This window comes from Triticum urartu, chromosome 4A (assembly GCF_056163025.1).
Source record: "Triticum urartu cultivar PI428250 chromosome 4A, HENAU_Tu73, whole genome shotgun sequence".
Taxonomy (NCBI): domain Eukaryota; kingdom Viridiplantae; phylum Streptophyta; class Magnoliopsida; order Poales; family Poaceae; genus Triticum; species Triticum urartu.
Genome location: NC_141876.1, coordinates 610807881 through 610823794, shown reverse-complemented (window position 1 = coordinate 610823794; position 15914 = coordinate 610807881). Strand labels below are relative to the sequence as shown.

The following is a 15914-nucleotide window of genomic DNA, read 5'->3' as shown; positions in this document are numbered from 1 at the left end:
AATCAGGTGTGTCAGGTATTAGCTGAACATGAGATAGCTTCTCCCATAGGTTGACAAACTCAAGAAGATGGTCAACCATCATGCCTTGAGAGGTCTTCACCTGAGACACCCAAAAATTGTTGGAGAGCGCTTTCTGGACCGAGCAATTTCTTCTTTTTGACAGTTCAATTTTTTTTGGTGCAATGTCCTTGGGTCGCAAACCATCAAGCCAAGCAGACTCCCAAAAAATGGCACGTGTACCATCGCCCAGACCAACTTTTGTGGAGGCCGCAAAGATGTCTCTATCGTGTTGGTCGCATGGTGTCCCTAATCCCTGAAGGAAATATGCCCTAGAGGCAATAATAAAGTTATTATTTATTTCCTTATATCATGATAAATGTTTATTATTCATGCTAGAATTATATTAACCGGAAACATAATACATGTGTGAATACATAGACAAACAGAGTGTCACTAGTATGCCTCTACTTGACTAGCTCGTTAATCAAAGATGGTTATATTTCCTAACCATGGACAAAGAGTTGTTATTTGATTAACGGGATCACATCATTAGGTGAATGATCTGATTGACATGACCCATTCCATTAGCTTAGCACCCGATCGTTTAGTATGTTGCTATTGCTTTCTTCATGACTTATACATGTTCCTATGACTATGAGATTATGCAACTCCCATTTGCCGGAGGAACACTTTGTGTGCTACCAAACGTCACAACGTAACTGGGTGATTATAAAGGTGCTCTACAGGTGTCTCCAAAGGTACATGTTGGGTTAGCGTATTTCGAGATTAGGATTTGTCACTCCGATTGTCGGAGAGGTATCTCTGGGCCCTCTCGGTAATGCACATCACATAAAGCCTTGCAAGCATTGCAACTAATGAGTTAGTTGTGAGATGATGTATTACGGAACGAGTAAAGAGACTTGCCGGTAACGAGATTGAACTAGGTATTGAGATACCGACGATCGAATCTCGGACAAGTAACATACCGATGACAAAGGGAACAACGTATGTTGTTATGCGGTCTGACCGATAAAGATCTTCGTAGAATATGTAGGAGCCAATATGGGCATCCAGGTCCCGCTATTGGTTATTGACCGGAGACGTGTCTCGGTCATGTCTACATTGTTCTCGAACCGTAGGGTCCGCACGCTTAAGGTTTCGATGACAGTTATATTATGGCGTCAGGCCAGTGACCCCGCACTGCTGGCCACCTCACCCTGTCCTCCACCAACCAGAACACTAATGACCAGCGGACACCAACCGGGCCCAGCTGTGCACCCAATGCGACGTGATCCGCAGACGACGACCGGGCCATGCAACCCAATCCCTCGATTACGGCACATGCTGCCCACCAGGCTGTTGACAATGACGCGGCCATGCAGCTGAATCCCTTGATTTGTGGCACATGTTGCCCCACCAGGCAAAGCGGGGGACCCAAAACAATGGCATCCGTCGCGCTGACGACGGGCGGGTAGGAGGGCGACCAGATGGTGATCACGCCGCTCTATGCCGACATTGAGGTTGGCCGTTCCTGCGTCCGCATGACCTTCAAGGGCCACACCGTCCTCGTAAGCACCCCTCCCCCAAACACTATCTCCCTCTCCTTCTTCGATTAGCTCCCCCTATTCTGTTCGGGGAATCTTACTAACTCCATGCTCGTGGCTGGTCTAGTTCGACTGCGGCATCCACCCGGTCTACTCCGGCATGGTGGTGTTGCCCTATTTCGATGAGATCGACCCCTCCGCCATTGACATCCTATGCGATTCTCTTCATTTGGTGACCGTTGCTATTCTGGATGCTAGACCTTCGGGGCCTTAGCAACCCTTCCCGATGAAGAGAAGCATAGATCGGAAAGATCAATCATGTAGACACATGAACGCGGTCGAGCGAAAACCAGATCCAAGCGGATCAACCGACGACAAACACAGCTAAATTACATGAGATCCGCCGAAGACACACATCTATAAATGTATGACGATGCTAGACGCACCGCTAGGATGGAAGCTAAGCGAGAAATATCTTATTCCATCTTCAGGGAGTTGTCCCCCCCTCGTCTTCCTGAATAGGACACAAACCCTAATGAAGCTTAAAAACACCTGAACGGAGCCCTCCCACCAGGAAGAGTCGGTATCCACCACGTCCCAAGGCCTTAAGGACACAAGAGACGAGGCGGATCAGTGACGGCGCTAAAGGCCAGTACTTGTAACCAATATAATATGAACATAGTAGTGTGTATACTTGAAGACTGGTATCTACATATAGAAATGATGATAAACTACATGCAACTGGTTTTGTGGGGTTGTCAAAATTTTTGCTTGCCGCACGTGCATTCACATCTTGCTCGTTCATTCTTGCATCATTTAAAAGGTCATTTGCATTATCTTCTTGGTTAGACCCGAGTGTAGCACTTCCATTTTTTCTATAGGCATGTATCATCAAATATCCAATTTCTTTTCTTGTTGAAAAACGGAAAATTACACATGTTATTTTCTTTTGGGTTTCATCTTCATAAAAATGACCGAGTTTTCACGTAGGTTCACCAAGTCTATCGCAACCCTCCTCCTTTACCCCGACTTGGGACCGGCTATGTTAAGACAACATAGGCGGAGTTAAAAAAAATATACAAATGTAAAACAATGTTTGGTAGGTTCAAGATAGTATTTATTTTCATTAAAATACATATCACAACATTTTAAATAAATATTGGCGTGTTTCCAAAAAATGCGCGTGATTTTTTCTAAAATGTTTATACAATGTAAAAAATGTTCATGTAGTCTAGAAAAAAAGTATTTTTTGCCAGAAAATGTACAACGTGTATTTAAAAAAATGTTACCATGCATTCAAAAAAGTGTCCAAAAACATGTATTTAACAAAACGTACATCATATGTTTGAAAATGTCTAAAGTGTATTAAAAAATATTTCACATGTGCGCTAAGCATGTACAGTGTGTACTGGCAAAAATTAGACATGTGTTCTAAACAGGAAACTGGTTAAAACCGACAAAGAAATAAAAAAGAAAAGCAAAGTAACCACGGAATACGAAGAAAACCAAGAAAGAAAGAAAAAGAACCAAAAGTATAGCAAAGAAAGAAGAAAACCATTGGAAAAACCAATGAAAACAAAGTATAACGAATGAAAAAAAATAATGAAAACCGAGGAAACCGGTGAGAAACAAATGAAAAAGCATAGGAAAAACCAGAGAAAACGAAAAAAGAAAAAGAAAATCCGGAGCGTGCGAGCGAGCGACTCGCTGATGGGCCGGGCCGATTCGGTCTCCCCGCGGCGACTCGGAATCGGGTCCGGGAGAGAGTCCACATAGCCCGCCCTGGCGGTCAGTTCAGTCCAGTTCGCATCGACGGAATCGAGCGCTAGGGTTCGCCGCCGCCGGACCCGTCCTCGCCGTCGCCGCCGCCGGACGCCGCCGCCCCTCTTCCTCCTATTCTCTGCCAGAACAATGGCATCCTGCGCGACGGCGCCGCCGGCGGGGAAGCGGCCGGCGACGGGCGGGAGGGAGGGCGACCAGATGGTGATCACCCCGCTCGGCGCCGGCAGCGAGGTCGGCCGCTCCTGCGTCCACATGACCTTCAAGGGCCGCACGGTCCTCGTAAGCACCCCCTCCCCCTCTCCCCCAAACCCTACCTTCCTCCTCTGTTCTGTTCGGGGAATCTGACTTGCTCGCCGCTGGTCCAGTTCGACTGCGGCATCCACCCGGCTTACTCCGGCATGGCGGCTCTCCCATACTTCGACGAGATCGACCCCTCCGCCATCGACGTCCTCCTCGTCACCCAGTAAGTTTCCAACTAGTCGCCCTCTCTTGACCCCCACCTTCTCCTGGCGTTCATCCTGATTAATTTTCCGCCTTCAATTTGTGCTGCAGCTTCCACCTGGACCACGCCGCGTCGCTCCCCTACTTCCTGGAGAAGGTAAGCAAAAATGCTAGGCTGCTTGCTGATTTATATTGCAACCGCCGATGTTATTGCCGTTTCGTGTCTGATTTGCTATGCTCTGCTCTGCCCTGTTTTGCAGACGACGTTCAAGGGCCGCGTGTTCATGACCCACGCCACCAAGGCCATCTACAGGCTGCTGCTCTCCGATTACGTCAAGGTCAGCAAGGTGTCTGTGGAAGATATGCTGTTCGACGAACAGGATATCATCCGCTCCATGGACAAAATCGAGGTACCTCCCTTTCGCTTATCTCTGTCTTTCTGGCAGATGTGAATCGAATGAATGCGAATGGCTTAATCCCTGTTGTTTGATACGATGTATTTGTTGCTTATTAGATGATGATAGATAGTGACTGGCCGGTAGAGAAATTGGTTGTACATTTTTTGAGTAGAGGAAAAAGAAAAGGAAGAAGAGTGATCCAATCAGAAACAGAGAACGATAGTACTGTGTCATTTAAGAAGCTGGACTTGTTGCCTATATGCCTGGTTGATATTTTAAACTGAAATTCCTGGTTTTTTCCTCTGCCAAGTGCCTATATTGCCTAAGTACACGCCTTCGCACATTTAAGTGCATGGTTGGTAGGTTAGGTGTTCCGCTATCGCCTAGTGCCTAGACACGCTTAAATTCATGACGAGCAGTGCTTAAGGCTAGGTGTTCTGCCATCGCCTAGCGCCTAGGCACGCTTAAGTGCATGCCTAGCAGCGTTTTTTGATCATTGATTCTGACTAATCTAACATTTTAAATGTCATTGGACTATTGGTTAAAATTACAAATCTTATAGTATCTGGCCATTTCTTTCCAAATACCAGTTTTTTTTTGGTTCCAGCTAATGCATAATTTTGCCTGTGAGGATTTTGAAGTCTTAATTTACCAGCTAAATTCCTATGCCTCTGTCCTATCTTGCCCAAGCACACACATAGCAGTGCTTAAGGCTAGGTGTTCTGCTATCACTTAGTACCTAGGCATGCTTATGTTTTTCATCATTGAATCTGAATAGGCCAAACATTTAAATGTCGTTGGACTGTTGGTTAAAATTAAGAACTCTAATACCTGGCTGTTTCTTTCAAAATACCAGGATTTTACAGATAATGCATGATTCCAACTGAAGTCTTAATTTACAGGGAGAATTGACAATGCGTTAACATATATTTGTCATGCAGGTCATAGACTTCCACCAGACATTGGAAGTAAATGGCATACGCTTCTGGTGCTATACTGCTGGCCATGTACTTGGTGCTGCCATGTTCATGGTGGATATTGCCGGTGTTCGCATTCTTTACACTGGTGACTACTCCCGTGAAGAAGACCGTCACCTCAAAGCTGCTGAGATACCCCAGTTCTCCCCTGATATTTGCATTATCGAGTCAACTTACGGTGTGCAGCAACACCAACCCCGCCATGTCAGAGAGAAGCGCTTCACTGATGCCATCCACAACACAGTTTCTCAAGGGGGCCGTGTTCTTATCCCAGCATTCGCTCTTGGTAGAGCACAGGAACTGCTGCTTATCCTGGATGAGTATTGGTCTAACCACCCAGAGCTCCATAAGATTCCAATCTATTATGCCTCCCCTCTTGCGAAGAAGTGCATGGCTGTGTACCAGACATACATAAACTCCATGAATGAAAGGATAAGGAATCAGTTTGCACAGTCCAATCCCTTCCATTTCAAGCATATTGACCCTTTGAATAGCATAGACAACTTCCATGATGTGGGTCCGTCAGTGGTGATGGCAAGTCCAGGTAGCCTCCAAAGCGGCCTCTCCAGGCAGCTCTTTGACAAGTGGTGCACAGATAAGAAGAACACATGTGTTATTCCAGGTTATGCTGTGGAAGGCTCGCTTGCAAAGACCATCATCAACGAACCGAGAGAAGTGACGCTAGCAAACGGGCTCACTGCTCCTCTTAATATGCAGATCTTCTACATCTCCTTCTCAGCTCATGCTGATTTTCCACAGACAAGCGGCTTCTTGGAAGAGCTTCGCCCACCCAACATTATACTTGTACACGGAGAAGCAAATGAGATGGGTAGGCTTAAGCAGAAACTTATCACCCAGTTTGATGGGACAAACACAAAAATTGTGTCTCCCAAGAACTGCCAATCAGTAGAGATGTACTTTAGTTCTGAGAAAATGGCCAAGACAATTGGCAGACTGGCAGAGAAGGTACCGGAAGTGGGAGACACGGTCAGTGGCTTGCTTGTGAAGAAGGGCTTCACATACCAGATTATGGCCCCTGAGGACCTCCGTGTGTACACTCAGCTGTCTACTGCCAACATTACTCAGCGGATAGCTGTCCCGTATTCTGGTTCTTTTGAGGTGATCAAGTACAGACTGAAGCAAATATACGAGAGCGTGGAATCATCAGCTGAAGAAGATGTTCCAACACTGACTGTTCACGAGAGGGTGGCCATCCGCCTGGATTCAGAGAGGTACGTGACGCTGCAGTGGTCGTCTGATCCCATAAGCGACATGGTGTCTGACTCGGTGGTGGCCATGATCTTGAACATTGGCCGTGAGGGTCCGAAGGTTGTTCCGATCGAAGAAGCGGTGAAGACGGAAGAAGAAACAGAGAAGGTGGCGCGTAAGGTGGTGTATTCTCTGATGGTATCGCTCTTCGGCGACGTTAAAGTTGCAGAGGAAGGGAAGCTTGTTATAACTGTGGATGGAGACGTCGCGCACTTGGATGGCAGGAGCGGTGATGTCGAGTGCGAGAACGCTGGGCTGAAAGAACGGATCAAGACCGCGTTCCGGCGCATACAGGGTGCGGTGAGACCGATCCCGCTTTCGGCCTCCTGAGCTGAAGCCATGAGACTGCCTTTAACTTTTCCTAGGGCTCGTGATTAAACAAAGCACTAGCAGGCTGTGTTACGTGTTGTTACGCGGCCGTTCTAATCTTGAGCGAAATGTAATTCTACTGCCTGTTGTGCTTTACTGGATGATCAGTAGTCCCTAGAAGTTATCTGAAGAATCCTCTCACTTGCACTAAATTTGAGCTGCTGTGCTTTGCTAGATGATCAGGTAGGCCCGTTTTACTGCCTCTGGAACATGATCGAGTTGTAGCATTGTGGACAATTTGTAGAAGATATTTGAACAATCCTCTGATTTGCACTAAATTTGAGCTGATGGAGCTGCTCTGTTTGTTTAAACTTGCGTGTGTGTCGATCATCAGTTTGAGTTTCTGATGTTGGTGTTCTTGTATCTATGCACATCCTGTCGAGTGAGTCTTCTTTGGTGGAGTGTGTCGGCCTCCTGAGCTGAAGCCATGAGAATGCCTTTTAACTTTTCCTAGGGCTCGTGATTGAACAAAGCACTAGCAGGCTGTGTTACGTGTTGTTACGCGGCCATTTGAATCTTGAGCCCGCCTGTTGTGCTTTGCTAGATGATCAGTAGTCCTTAAAAGTTATCTGAAGAATCTTGTCACTTGCACTGAATTTGAGCTGTGGTGCTTTACTAGATGATCAGGTAGGCCTGTTTTACTGCCTCTGGAACATGGTCGAGTTGTAGCATTGTGGACAATTTGTAGAAGTTATGTGAACAATCCTCTCATTTGCACCAAGTTTGAGCTGAAATTGCGGTGCATCTGAGCCGATGGAGCTGCTCTGTTTGTTTCAACTTGAGTGTGTGTTGAACCTCTGTTTGAGTTTCTGCTGTTGGTGCTTTATCTATGAACATCATGCCAAGTCTTCTTAGGTGAACTGTGTCATTTAATTTTCATTGGCTTATGCATACACTTTGTTTATATCAAGTGATGAGCAAGTAGTCTTTGTTGGGGTCATTTTTACATCCTGTTTTACTGGTGCAACATTTTTTTTTATATTAACTGTATAGACAGTTTGTAGCAGCCCTATATATATGCCAATAATCCTCTCGCAGATGGAGATCATGAGTTCCTGCTGTGGGTGTTGTTTGACGCAAGTCGGTTCGCTCGTGACGGTTGGTGTGGTTTCCAGCGTCTTGGAGGCCACTCGCCAGAGTGTTTCTCTGTATTGCCGCTCGGCGCTCAATCTTTCTTTCCAATTCCACCAAAAAGCTCCAGATTTGTTCCGTCCCCTCTCAATCCCCAGCAGCAGGTGTGTGATCTAAGCATCTCAGGTGGTTCCCCGTCAGAGTGTTAGAGCACACATTTAGGCGCGGTGAAGAAATCTCAAACTCACAGACACAGAAAAGAAAAGCATCAAGATAGGGAAGAAACAGTCTTGCTCCCTGGAGGTGATTAAGCTTCAGGCTGTGGGTAATCTCTTGTCTGAAAGACCAGCAAAAGCAGAGTATTTAGGAAGAGCGTTAAGTGGTGCTTGCTGCCCTTTCTCTTGAGTGGAATGCAAGGGTCTGGGTAGAAATCGCTTCCTGTTTCAGTTTCATGATGATGTGAGCAAGAACAAAGCAATAAGAGGTGGGCCCTGGATGTTTAACATAACAAAGATTTACTTGTGATGGAAGATTTTGTGCCAAGCAAAACTATAGGTGACTATGAATTTAAGTCGATTCCTATATGGCATACCAATGGGAATGATGAGCACAGAAAAAAAACAGGGGAACTAGTGTGGGTGATCAAATTGGTGAATTTTTGGATGTTGATTTGGACGATAATGGAAGTGCAATGGGAGTATTATTTATGTGAATCAAAGTGAAGATGGACATAACAGTTCCTATTATTGTTAAACAACCGAATATGTATCTCGTATAGGATAGGGTAGGAGGTTAGAATCTGCACAACTTGTAGCGCAGGCCTATGTATTTTGTTACCATCTGTGACGATCGCTTGTACCTATCCATCATGTACTCTGGTGTATAAATAGAGATCAAAGGCCACCCGATTGAGGTGTGCCCAACTGCAAACCTTTTGTTTTAACATGGTATCACACCTCCCTCTTCCCATCCAGATGACGACGTTCCCCAGCCAAACCTCGTCCACCATAGCAGCCGCCATCACGACGCTCACCACCGGTGCGCTCAGCACCCAGTCCATCGGCGTCATGGCCTCATCTTCCCATGCCTCGCCATCCCTCACCGGCCTCGTCACGGTGAAGCTCTCCCACGACACCCATCTCCTCTGGAAGGCTCAAATCCTCCCAGCGCTCCGCGGTGCCCACTGGATGGCCATCGCAGATGGATCCGAGCCGGCTCCTGACAAGGTCATCGCCGGTGAGGAAGGGGCGCCGCCGGTACCCAACCCGGAGTACATCTCGTGGGTGACACGGGATCAGCACTGCCTCAGCTTTCTCCTCTCCACGCTCTCCACAACACGCTTCTGCAGGTACTGTTTTTACCGTCTTCTGCAGCCGTGTGGAGTGCTCTGGAGCGGACGTTCACGACCCGTTCCAGGGCGCATGTGATGCAGCTTCGTCGCCAACTTGCTACGGTCCAGAAGCGCGACATGAGCATGATGGATTACTTCACCAAGGTCAAAGGGCTCACGGATGCCCTTGCAGCCGCCGGCAAGCAGCTGGATGAGGAGGACATCGTCATCTACCTCCTCACCGGCCTCGGCTCGAGCTACGACCCGCTGGTGACCTCGGTCACCACGAGGGCCGACGCGATCTCCCTCAACGATCTCTACTCCCACATGCTCGACTTCGAGATTCGTCATCAGCATCACGATCACGTGCTCCAGCTGCCCGGCTCAGGCGGCTCCTCAGTGAACAACGTCAGCCGCAACTCCGGCGGCGGCAACGGCGGTGGCGGCGATGGCAAGCGCGGCCGCAACTCGGGTGGAAACCGCAACCGCAACGGCGTCGGTGGTGGCGGCGGTGGAAATCACCGCATGTGCGGCTCGACCGGCCACAACCACAACTGCGGCGACCCAAATCACAACCACACCAATTCCTGCAACAGCGGCGGCGGAGGCCGCAATGGTGGTAAGAACGCTGACGTGTTTTGCCAGCTCTGCAAGCGCCACGGCCATGATGTCTTCGACTACTACAAGCGCTTCGACCACTCCTTCGTCCGTAAGGAGCGCTCCGCCAACAATGCCTCCACCGGCCAAGGCTTCGATCCGGCGTGGTACCTGGACTCTGGGGCCACGGACCACATCACCGGAGACCTAGACAAGCTCACGATGCATGAGAGGTACACCGCCAAGGATCAAGTCCACACAGAGAACGGATCAGGTATGCCAATTTCCCATGTTGGTTCATCTCAGATTCGTACGTCTATAGACCTCTGCTCCTTCGCAATATTCTTCATGTCCCTCAAGCAACCAGGAGCTTGCTATCTACCGATAGACTATCTAATGACAACAATGTTTGTGTTGAAATCCACCCTACATATTTTCTTGCTAAGGATCGGGCTTCGAGGAAGGTTCTTCTTCGAGGGGGCACTGATGGAGGCCTCTATCCTATCACCGGTAGTCATGGCAGGACACAACAAGCTCTCTCCGCTGTCAAGCAAACCCACACATGATGGCATTACTGTCTAGGCCATCCAGCTTCTCCGGTGGTAGATCAAGCCCTTCATCGCCAAAATTTAGAGTTTCTTCGCGAGTCCAATAAAAATAAAATCCCTGTTTGTGATGCATGTCAACAGGGAAATAGTCATCAGCTTCCGTTTCCTAGGTCCAATAAATCTTCCTCCAAACCTCTTGAACTTGTCTTCTCTGATGTATGGGGGCATGCGTGCACCTCCTCTGGGGGTTTCAAATACTATGTTAACTTTATTGATGATTTCAGTAAATTTATGTGGATTTATTGTCTTAAGTCTCGAGCTGATGTTTATCGCACTTTCCTTGAGTTTCAAGTTCATGTTCAACGCCTACTAAATCAAAAAATCCTCTGGATGCAAACAGATTGGGGGGTGGGGGTGAGTATGAAAAACTCAACTCCTTTTTTTCGTCAACTTGGCATCGAACATCACGTTTCATGCCCTCACATTCATCAACAGAATGGCTCTGCCGAGAGAAAACATCGCCATGTGGTTGATGTTGGCCTAACACTTCTAGCACATGCGTCTATGGCATTTCGTTTTTGGGACGAGGCTTTTCTCACTGCTTGTTTTCTAATCAACCGCATCCCTTCTCGTACCATTAAAAACACTACACCCATTGAGCGATTGTTTGGAAAGCAACCTGACTACAATTTTTTGCGCACGCTTGGGTGTGCATGTTGGCCTTGCCTACGCCCATACAACTAACGCAAACTTCAATTCTGCTCAAAACGGTGCGTTTTCCTTGGCTACAACGTGATGCACAAAGGCTACCGGTGCCTCCACGTCTCTACTGACCGCATCTATATCTCCCGCGATGTGATATTTGATGAAAATCTTTTCCCTTTTCTGTTGACACACCAAGAAAATCTCCCGATCAATTGCATGATGAAATTCTTGTGTTCTCCCCTGAATCTATGGGACGTAGGAATTTACATGCGCCAACAGAAGAAACGGGCAATACCGTGTCTATTCCCGATCAATACTGTATCTCATGTGCAGGAAGTCTTCGCCGCAGAAAATCCCGGATCACCTGCCACTCCGGATCCCGTGGACGATCTGGCCGGCGCTGATCCCGGCGTGGATTCGCCCATCGCCAGTCCTTGTGCGCCTGCCGATCCCGGAGTGGATTCGGTCCCTGCCGCCCGTGTGCGTGGCCTGCCAGCCACCGCTGGCGCCTCCACTACGGGCCTGCATGCCGCGCCACCCGCGGCCTCCTCTGTAGACTGTAGCCGACCACGGTGGGCCCTGCGATCAGCCCACCCACGAAGCGGCCTCTCGCGTTGGACGCGCTTTGCGTCAAAATGTCGTCGCCGCGCATAGGGGCGCAGCCTGACTGGGCCGGCCCATCGTGCTGTACCGGTGGTAAGAAAAGAAAGCAAAAAGAGGGAAGGGAAACGCGATGGAAACTCGAACTTGCGACCTAAAGATTCGAAGCGCATGCTCCCAGCCACTCCACCTGACTAGCATTCCTTGTACTAGCTAACAAACGCGAACTTATAATAACTTAGTACAACCGTACAACCATAATTACACACTGTAGTGAACATCTTAAAAGAAATTGTAGATTTTTTCTGAAAGTGTATATTTTGAAAAAGTGCGACCATTTTTTTCATTTCTAAACATACTTTGTACACAGGAACATATTCTGTACAAAAAAGTGTATATTTTTTGTACACAATGTTCTGAATCTTGAAGACAAATTTGAAGCACAAACATTTTTTGAATCTTCAGAACAAATTTAGAAATGGAGAACAAATTTGGAAGCGCGAACAATTTTTAAAGCACGAACATTTTTTGAATCTTGAGAACAAATTTTGATAACTCCCGAACAAATTTGGAAGCGCGAACAATTTTTTTAAACTCGAGAATTTTTTGAAATAGAGAACAATTTTTAAAAATCCCGAACAAATTTGGAAGCATGATTTTTTTTGGAAAATGTGAACAAAATTGGAAGTCCGAACAATTTTTTAAAGCACGAACATTTTTTGAATCTTGAAAACATATTTTGAGACGGAGAGAAATATTTTAAAATCCTGAAAAAATTTGGAAGCGCGAACATTTTTTGAATATGTGAAAAAAAATTTGAAATTCAGTACATTTTCTGAATTTTAGAAGTTTTGTACTTTTTTATGTAACGAGAACAAATTTTGAATTTTGAGAACATTTTTTCAAAAACTGAACATTTTTTGGAAACACGAACAAAATTTAAATTTTTGATTTTTTTAAAGGAAGAGAAGAAAAGGAAAGGAAATAAAAAAGAAAATCATAAACATTTTGTAAAACCAAGAACATATTCTGAAAAAAAGTAAACTTGAAAAAGAAAGTGAAACAAGAAACAAAAAACGAAAAAATGAAAAAGAAACAGAAACGAAAAAAAAGAGAAATAAAAAAACAATAGAAAGCCGAAAAAGAACCACATAAAAACGATATAGGAAAAAAGACCCAGTTCAGGGAACCTTCTGGAAGGTTCCCAAAACCGGTTTGAACGCATTATGTGTGGGCCGGCCCATTTCTGTCGCTCACTGCGCTGCCCCTGTGCGATCGCTCGACAGTTTGCCGCAGCGAGCAGCGAATAGGATTTTCCGTTCCTGGTGTACGCACACGCTCGTAGGCTGGGGTGCAAAAACCCCTCGTCCGTACTGATGGTACGATTTCATACAATCCACACAAACGTGGTTTTCTGGTCACCGTGAATCCTGATGTGGAGCCCACGTCTGTTTCTATTGCTTTGGAGCATCCATCTTGGGCTGCTGCTATGGATGAAGAATACCAGGTGCTTCAGCGAAACCGCACTTGGCATCTTGTTCCTCCGGCTCCAGGACGAAACCTCATTGATTGCAAATGGGTGTTTCGCATTAAGCGGCATGCTGATGGCAGTGTTGATCGCTACAAGGCTCGTTTGGTTGCCAAAGGTTTCAAACAGAGATATGGTGTTGATTACGAGGACACTTTCAGCCCCGTCATTAAATCCGCCACTATTCGTTTGGTCTTGTCACTTGCAGTTTCTCGTGGCTGGGTTCTTCGCCAATTGGATGTCCAGAATGCGTTCCTGCATGGTATTTTGGAAGAGGATGTGTTCATGCGATAGCCTCCTGGGTATGTTGACTCACGCTTTCCGCATCATGTTTGCAAGTTGGACAAGGCACTTTATGGTCTCAAGAAGTCTCCTCGTGCTTGGTACTCCCGTCTCAGTTCCCGGTTACAGGAATTGGGGTTTACACCTTCCCGTGCTGATACATCACTTTTTGTGTATCATTCTGGTGGAGTTACTATGTTCATGCTGGTTTATGTCGATGCCATCATTATTACTAGCTCATCCCCTTCAACTGTTACCCGTCTGATTGATGATCTACACACCGAGTTTCCTCTCAAGGACCTTGGTGATCTTCACTTCTTTTTGGGCATTGAAGTGAGGCGATCAGGGAAGGATCTTGTCCTGTCTCAAGGCAAGTATGCAGTTGACTTGCTAACCAAAGCAGGTATGAGCCAGTGTAAGCCAGCTACTTCACCTATGGCAACCACGAAGAAGCTCTCACGTGGTGGAGGTACCATTCTTTCTGCCGAGGACACCACTTGATATCGCAACATGGTTGGAGCCTTGTAATATCTCACGTTGACTCATCCAGATATCTCGTTTGCGGTCAACAAGGTATGTCAGTTTTTGCATGAGCCCACAGATGAACACTGGACAACAGTTAAGAGGATCCTTCGGTATGTGAAGCAATCTGCGCACACTGGTCTTCATATTCACAAGTCCAAGTCTTCTCTAGTGAGTGCTTTTTCATATGCTGACTGGGCAGGCTCCTCAGATGATAGGCGGTCCACTAGTGGTTTTGCAGTGTTCTATGGAAGTAATCTTATCTCATGGAGTTCACGCAAACAGGTCACAATGGCAAGGTCAAGTACGGAAGCATAATACAAGGCTTTGGCAAATTCTAGAACGGAAATAATATGGCTACAGTCTTTGCTCGGTGAACTCGGGATCTACCAGGCACGCGCACCGGTTCTGTGGTGTGATAACCTTGGAGCCACGTACCTCTCTGCTAACCCTGTGTTTCATGCACGGACGAAGCATATAGAGGTTGATTTTCACTTTGTTCGAGAACGTGTCGCGAGTAAGGCCTTGGAGATACGGTTCATTCCCACGCAAGACCAGTTAGCAGATGGACTAACTAAACCTATTGGTATCCAACAGCTTCGGTTCTTTAGACACAATCTCAACCTCTCCGGCTGTGATTGAGGGGTGTGTTAAACAACCGAATATATATCTCGTATAGGATATATTAGGAGGTTAGAATCTGCACAACTTGTAGCGCAAGCCTATGTATTCTGTTACGATCTGTGACGATCGCTTGTACCTATCCATCATGTACTCTGTTGTATAAATAGAGATCAAAGGCCACCTGATTGAGGTGTGCCGAACTGCAAACCTTCTGTTTTAACAATTATGAGGTTTATAACCATAGAAATAGAAGAAGAACAAGAAGAGGAGCAGGGGCAAGTTTCTGAGGATATAGAGAATAATAATAATAATAAGAAGAAGAAAATTGTCTCATTTGAGTATGAGCATCTCCAAGATTTTTGCTACAATTGTGGTATTATTGGTCATACAGAAAGGGCTTGCCCGTCTAGGACTAGAAGAGAAGGTGATAGACAGTTTGGTGCTTGGCTGCGCGCAATCATGTCCAACGGAAGTTCCAATGATGAACAGAGTAGGAACTCAAGTGATCGTGCAGAGTTTTGGACCACACATAGTGCAGGTAGCAAGGGGAGTAAACAAGGGAGCAATGGTCCATCTTGGAGGAAGAGCCTACCGACAGGAATGAATTGAGATAAATTAGAAAGACAAGGAGAAGAGAAAGAAGTCACTAGCCCCCTAAAGCCAGTTCAGGATGATATGAATAGAGTTGTAAAAGGCAAGGCGTTAGTGTTTTGAGGAAAACAAGCAGTCAAGGGAGATTACAAATATAAACCTGAGACCTAGTCCCTGCAAAAAGACCACACATCCTGCAGATTCTTAGTTGGTGTCCCAGGAAAAGGAAATGCCAAAAGCTAACTTAGCAAAATGGAAGATTGGCCAAGAACAAAAGGAGAGGAGCCATCGGAAGGAAGATGAACATGAAGGAAATATGCCCTAGAGGCAATAATAAAGTTATTATTTATTTCCTTATTTCATGATAAATGTTTATTATTCATGCTAGAATTGTATTAACCGGAAACTTAGTACATGTGTGAATACATAGACAAAACAAAGTGTCCCTAGTATGCCTCTACTTGACTGGTTCTTTTATCAAAGATGGTTATGTTTCCTAACCATAGACATGTGTTGTCATTTGATGAACGGGATCACGTCATTAGGAGAATGATGTGATGGACAAGACCCATACGTTAGCTTAGCATTATGATTGTTACAGTTTCATTTCTACTGCTTTCTTCATGACTTATACATGTTCCTCAGACTATGAGATTATGCAACTCCCGAATACCGGAGGAACACCTTGTGTGCTATCAAACGTCACAACGTAACTGGGTGACTATAAAGATGCTCT

General features: G+C 46.2%; 2 protein-coding genes across 2 annotated transcripts; both read left to right on the top strand.

Moving 5' to 3' along the window:
• The first annotated feature begins 3325 nt into the window (after positions 1-3325).
• On the top strand, positions 3326-7063 carry LOC147977314 (cleavage and polyadenylation specificity factor subunit 3-I-like). Its single transcript, XM_087519273.1, has 5 exons — positions 3326-3605; positions 3692-3789; positions 3879-3924; positions 4028-4177; positions 5107-7063. Exons 1-5 carry the CDS (start codon positions 3456-3458, stop codon positions 6739-6741), a joined length of 2079 nt encoding a protein of 692 aa, XP_087375399.1. The 5' UTR covers positions 3326-3455; the 3' UTR covers positions 6742-7063.
• A 245-nt stretch (positions 7064-7308) lies between these two features.
• On the top strand, positions 7309-13942 carry LOC147977313 (uncharacterized). The gene is made up of 3 exons (XM_087521127.1): positions 7309-10052; positions 13368-13438; positions 13499-13942. The coding sequence occupies exons 1-3, from the start codon at positions 9278-9280 to the stop codon at positions 13940-13942; spliced, it is 1290 nt and encodes a 429-aa protein (XP_087377253.1). The 5' UTR covers positions 7309-9277.
• Positions 13943-15914: the final 1972 nt, after the last annotated feature.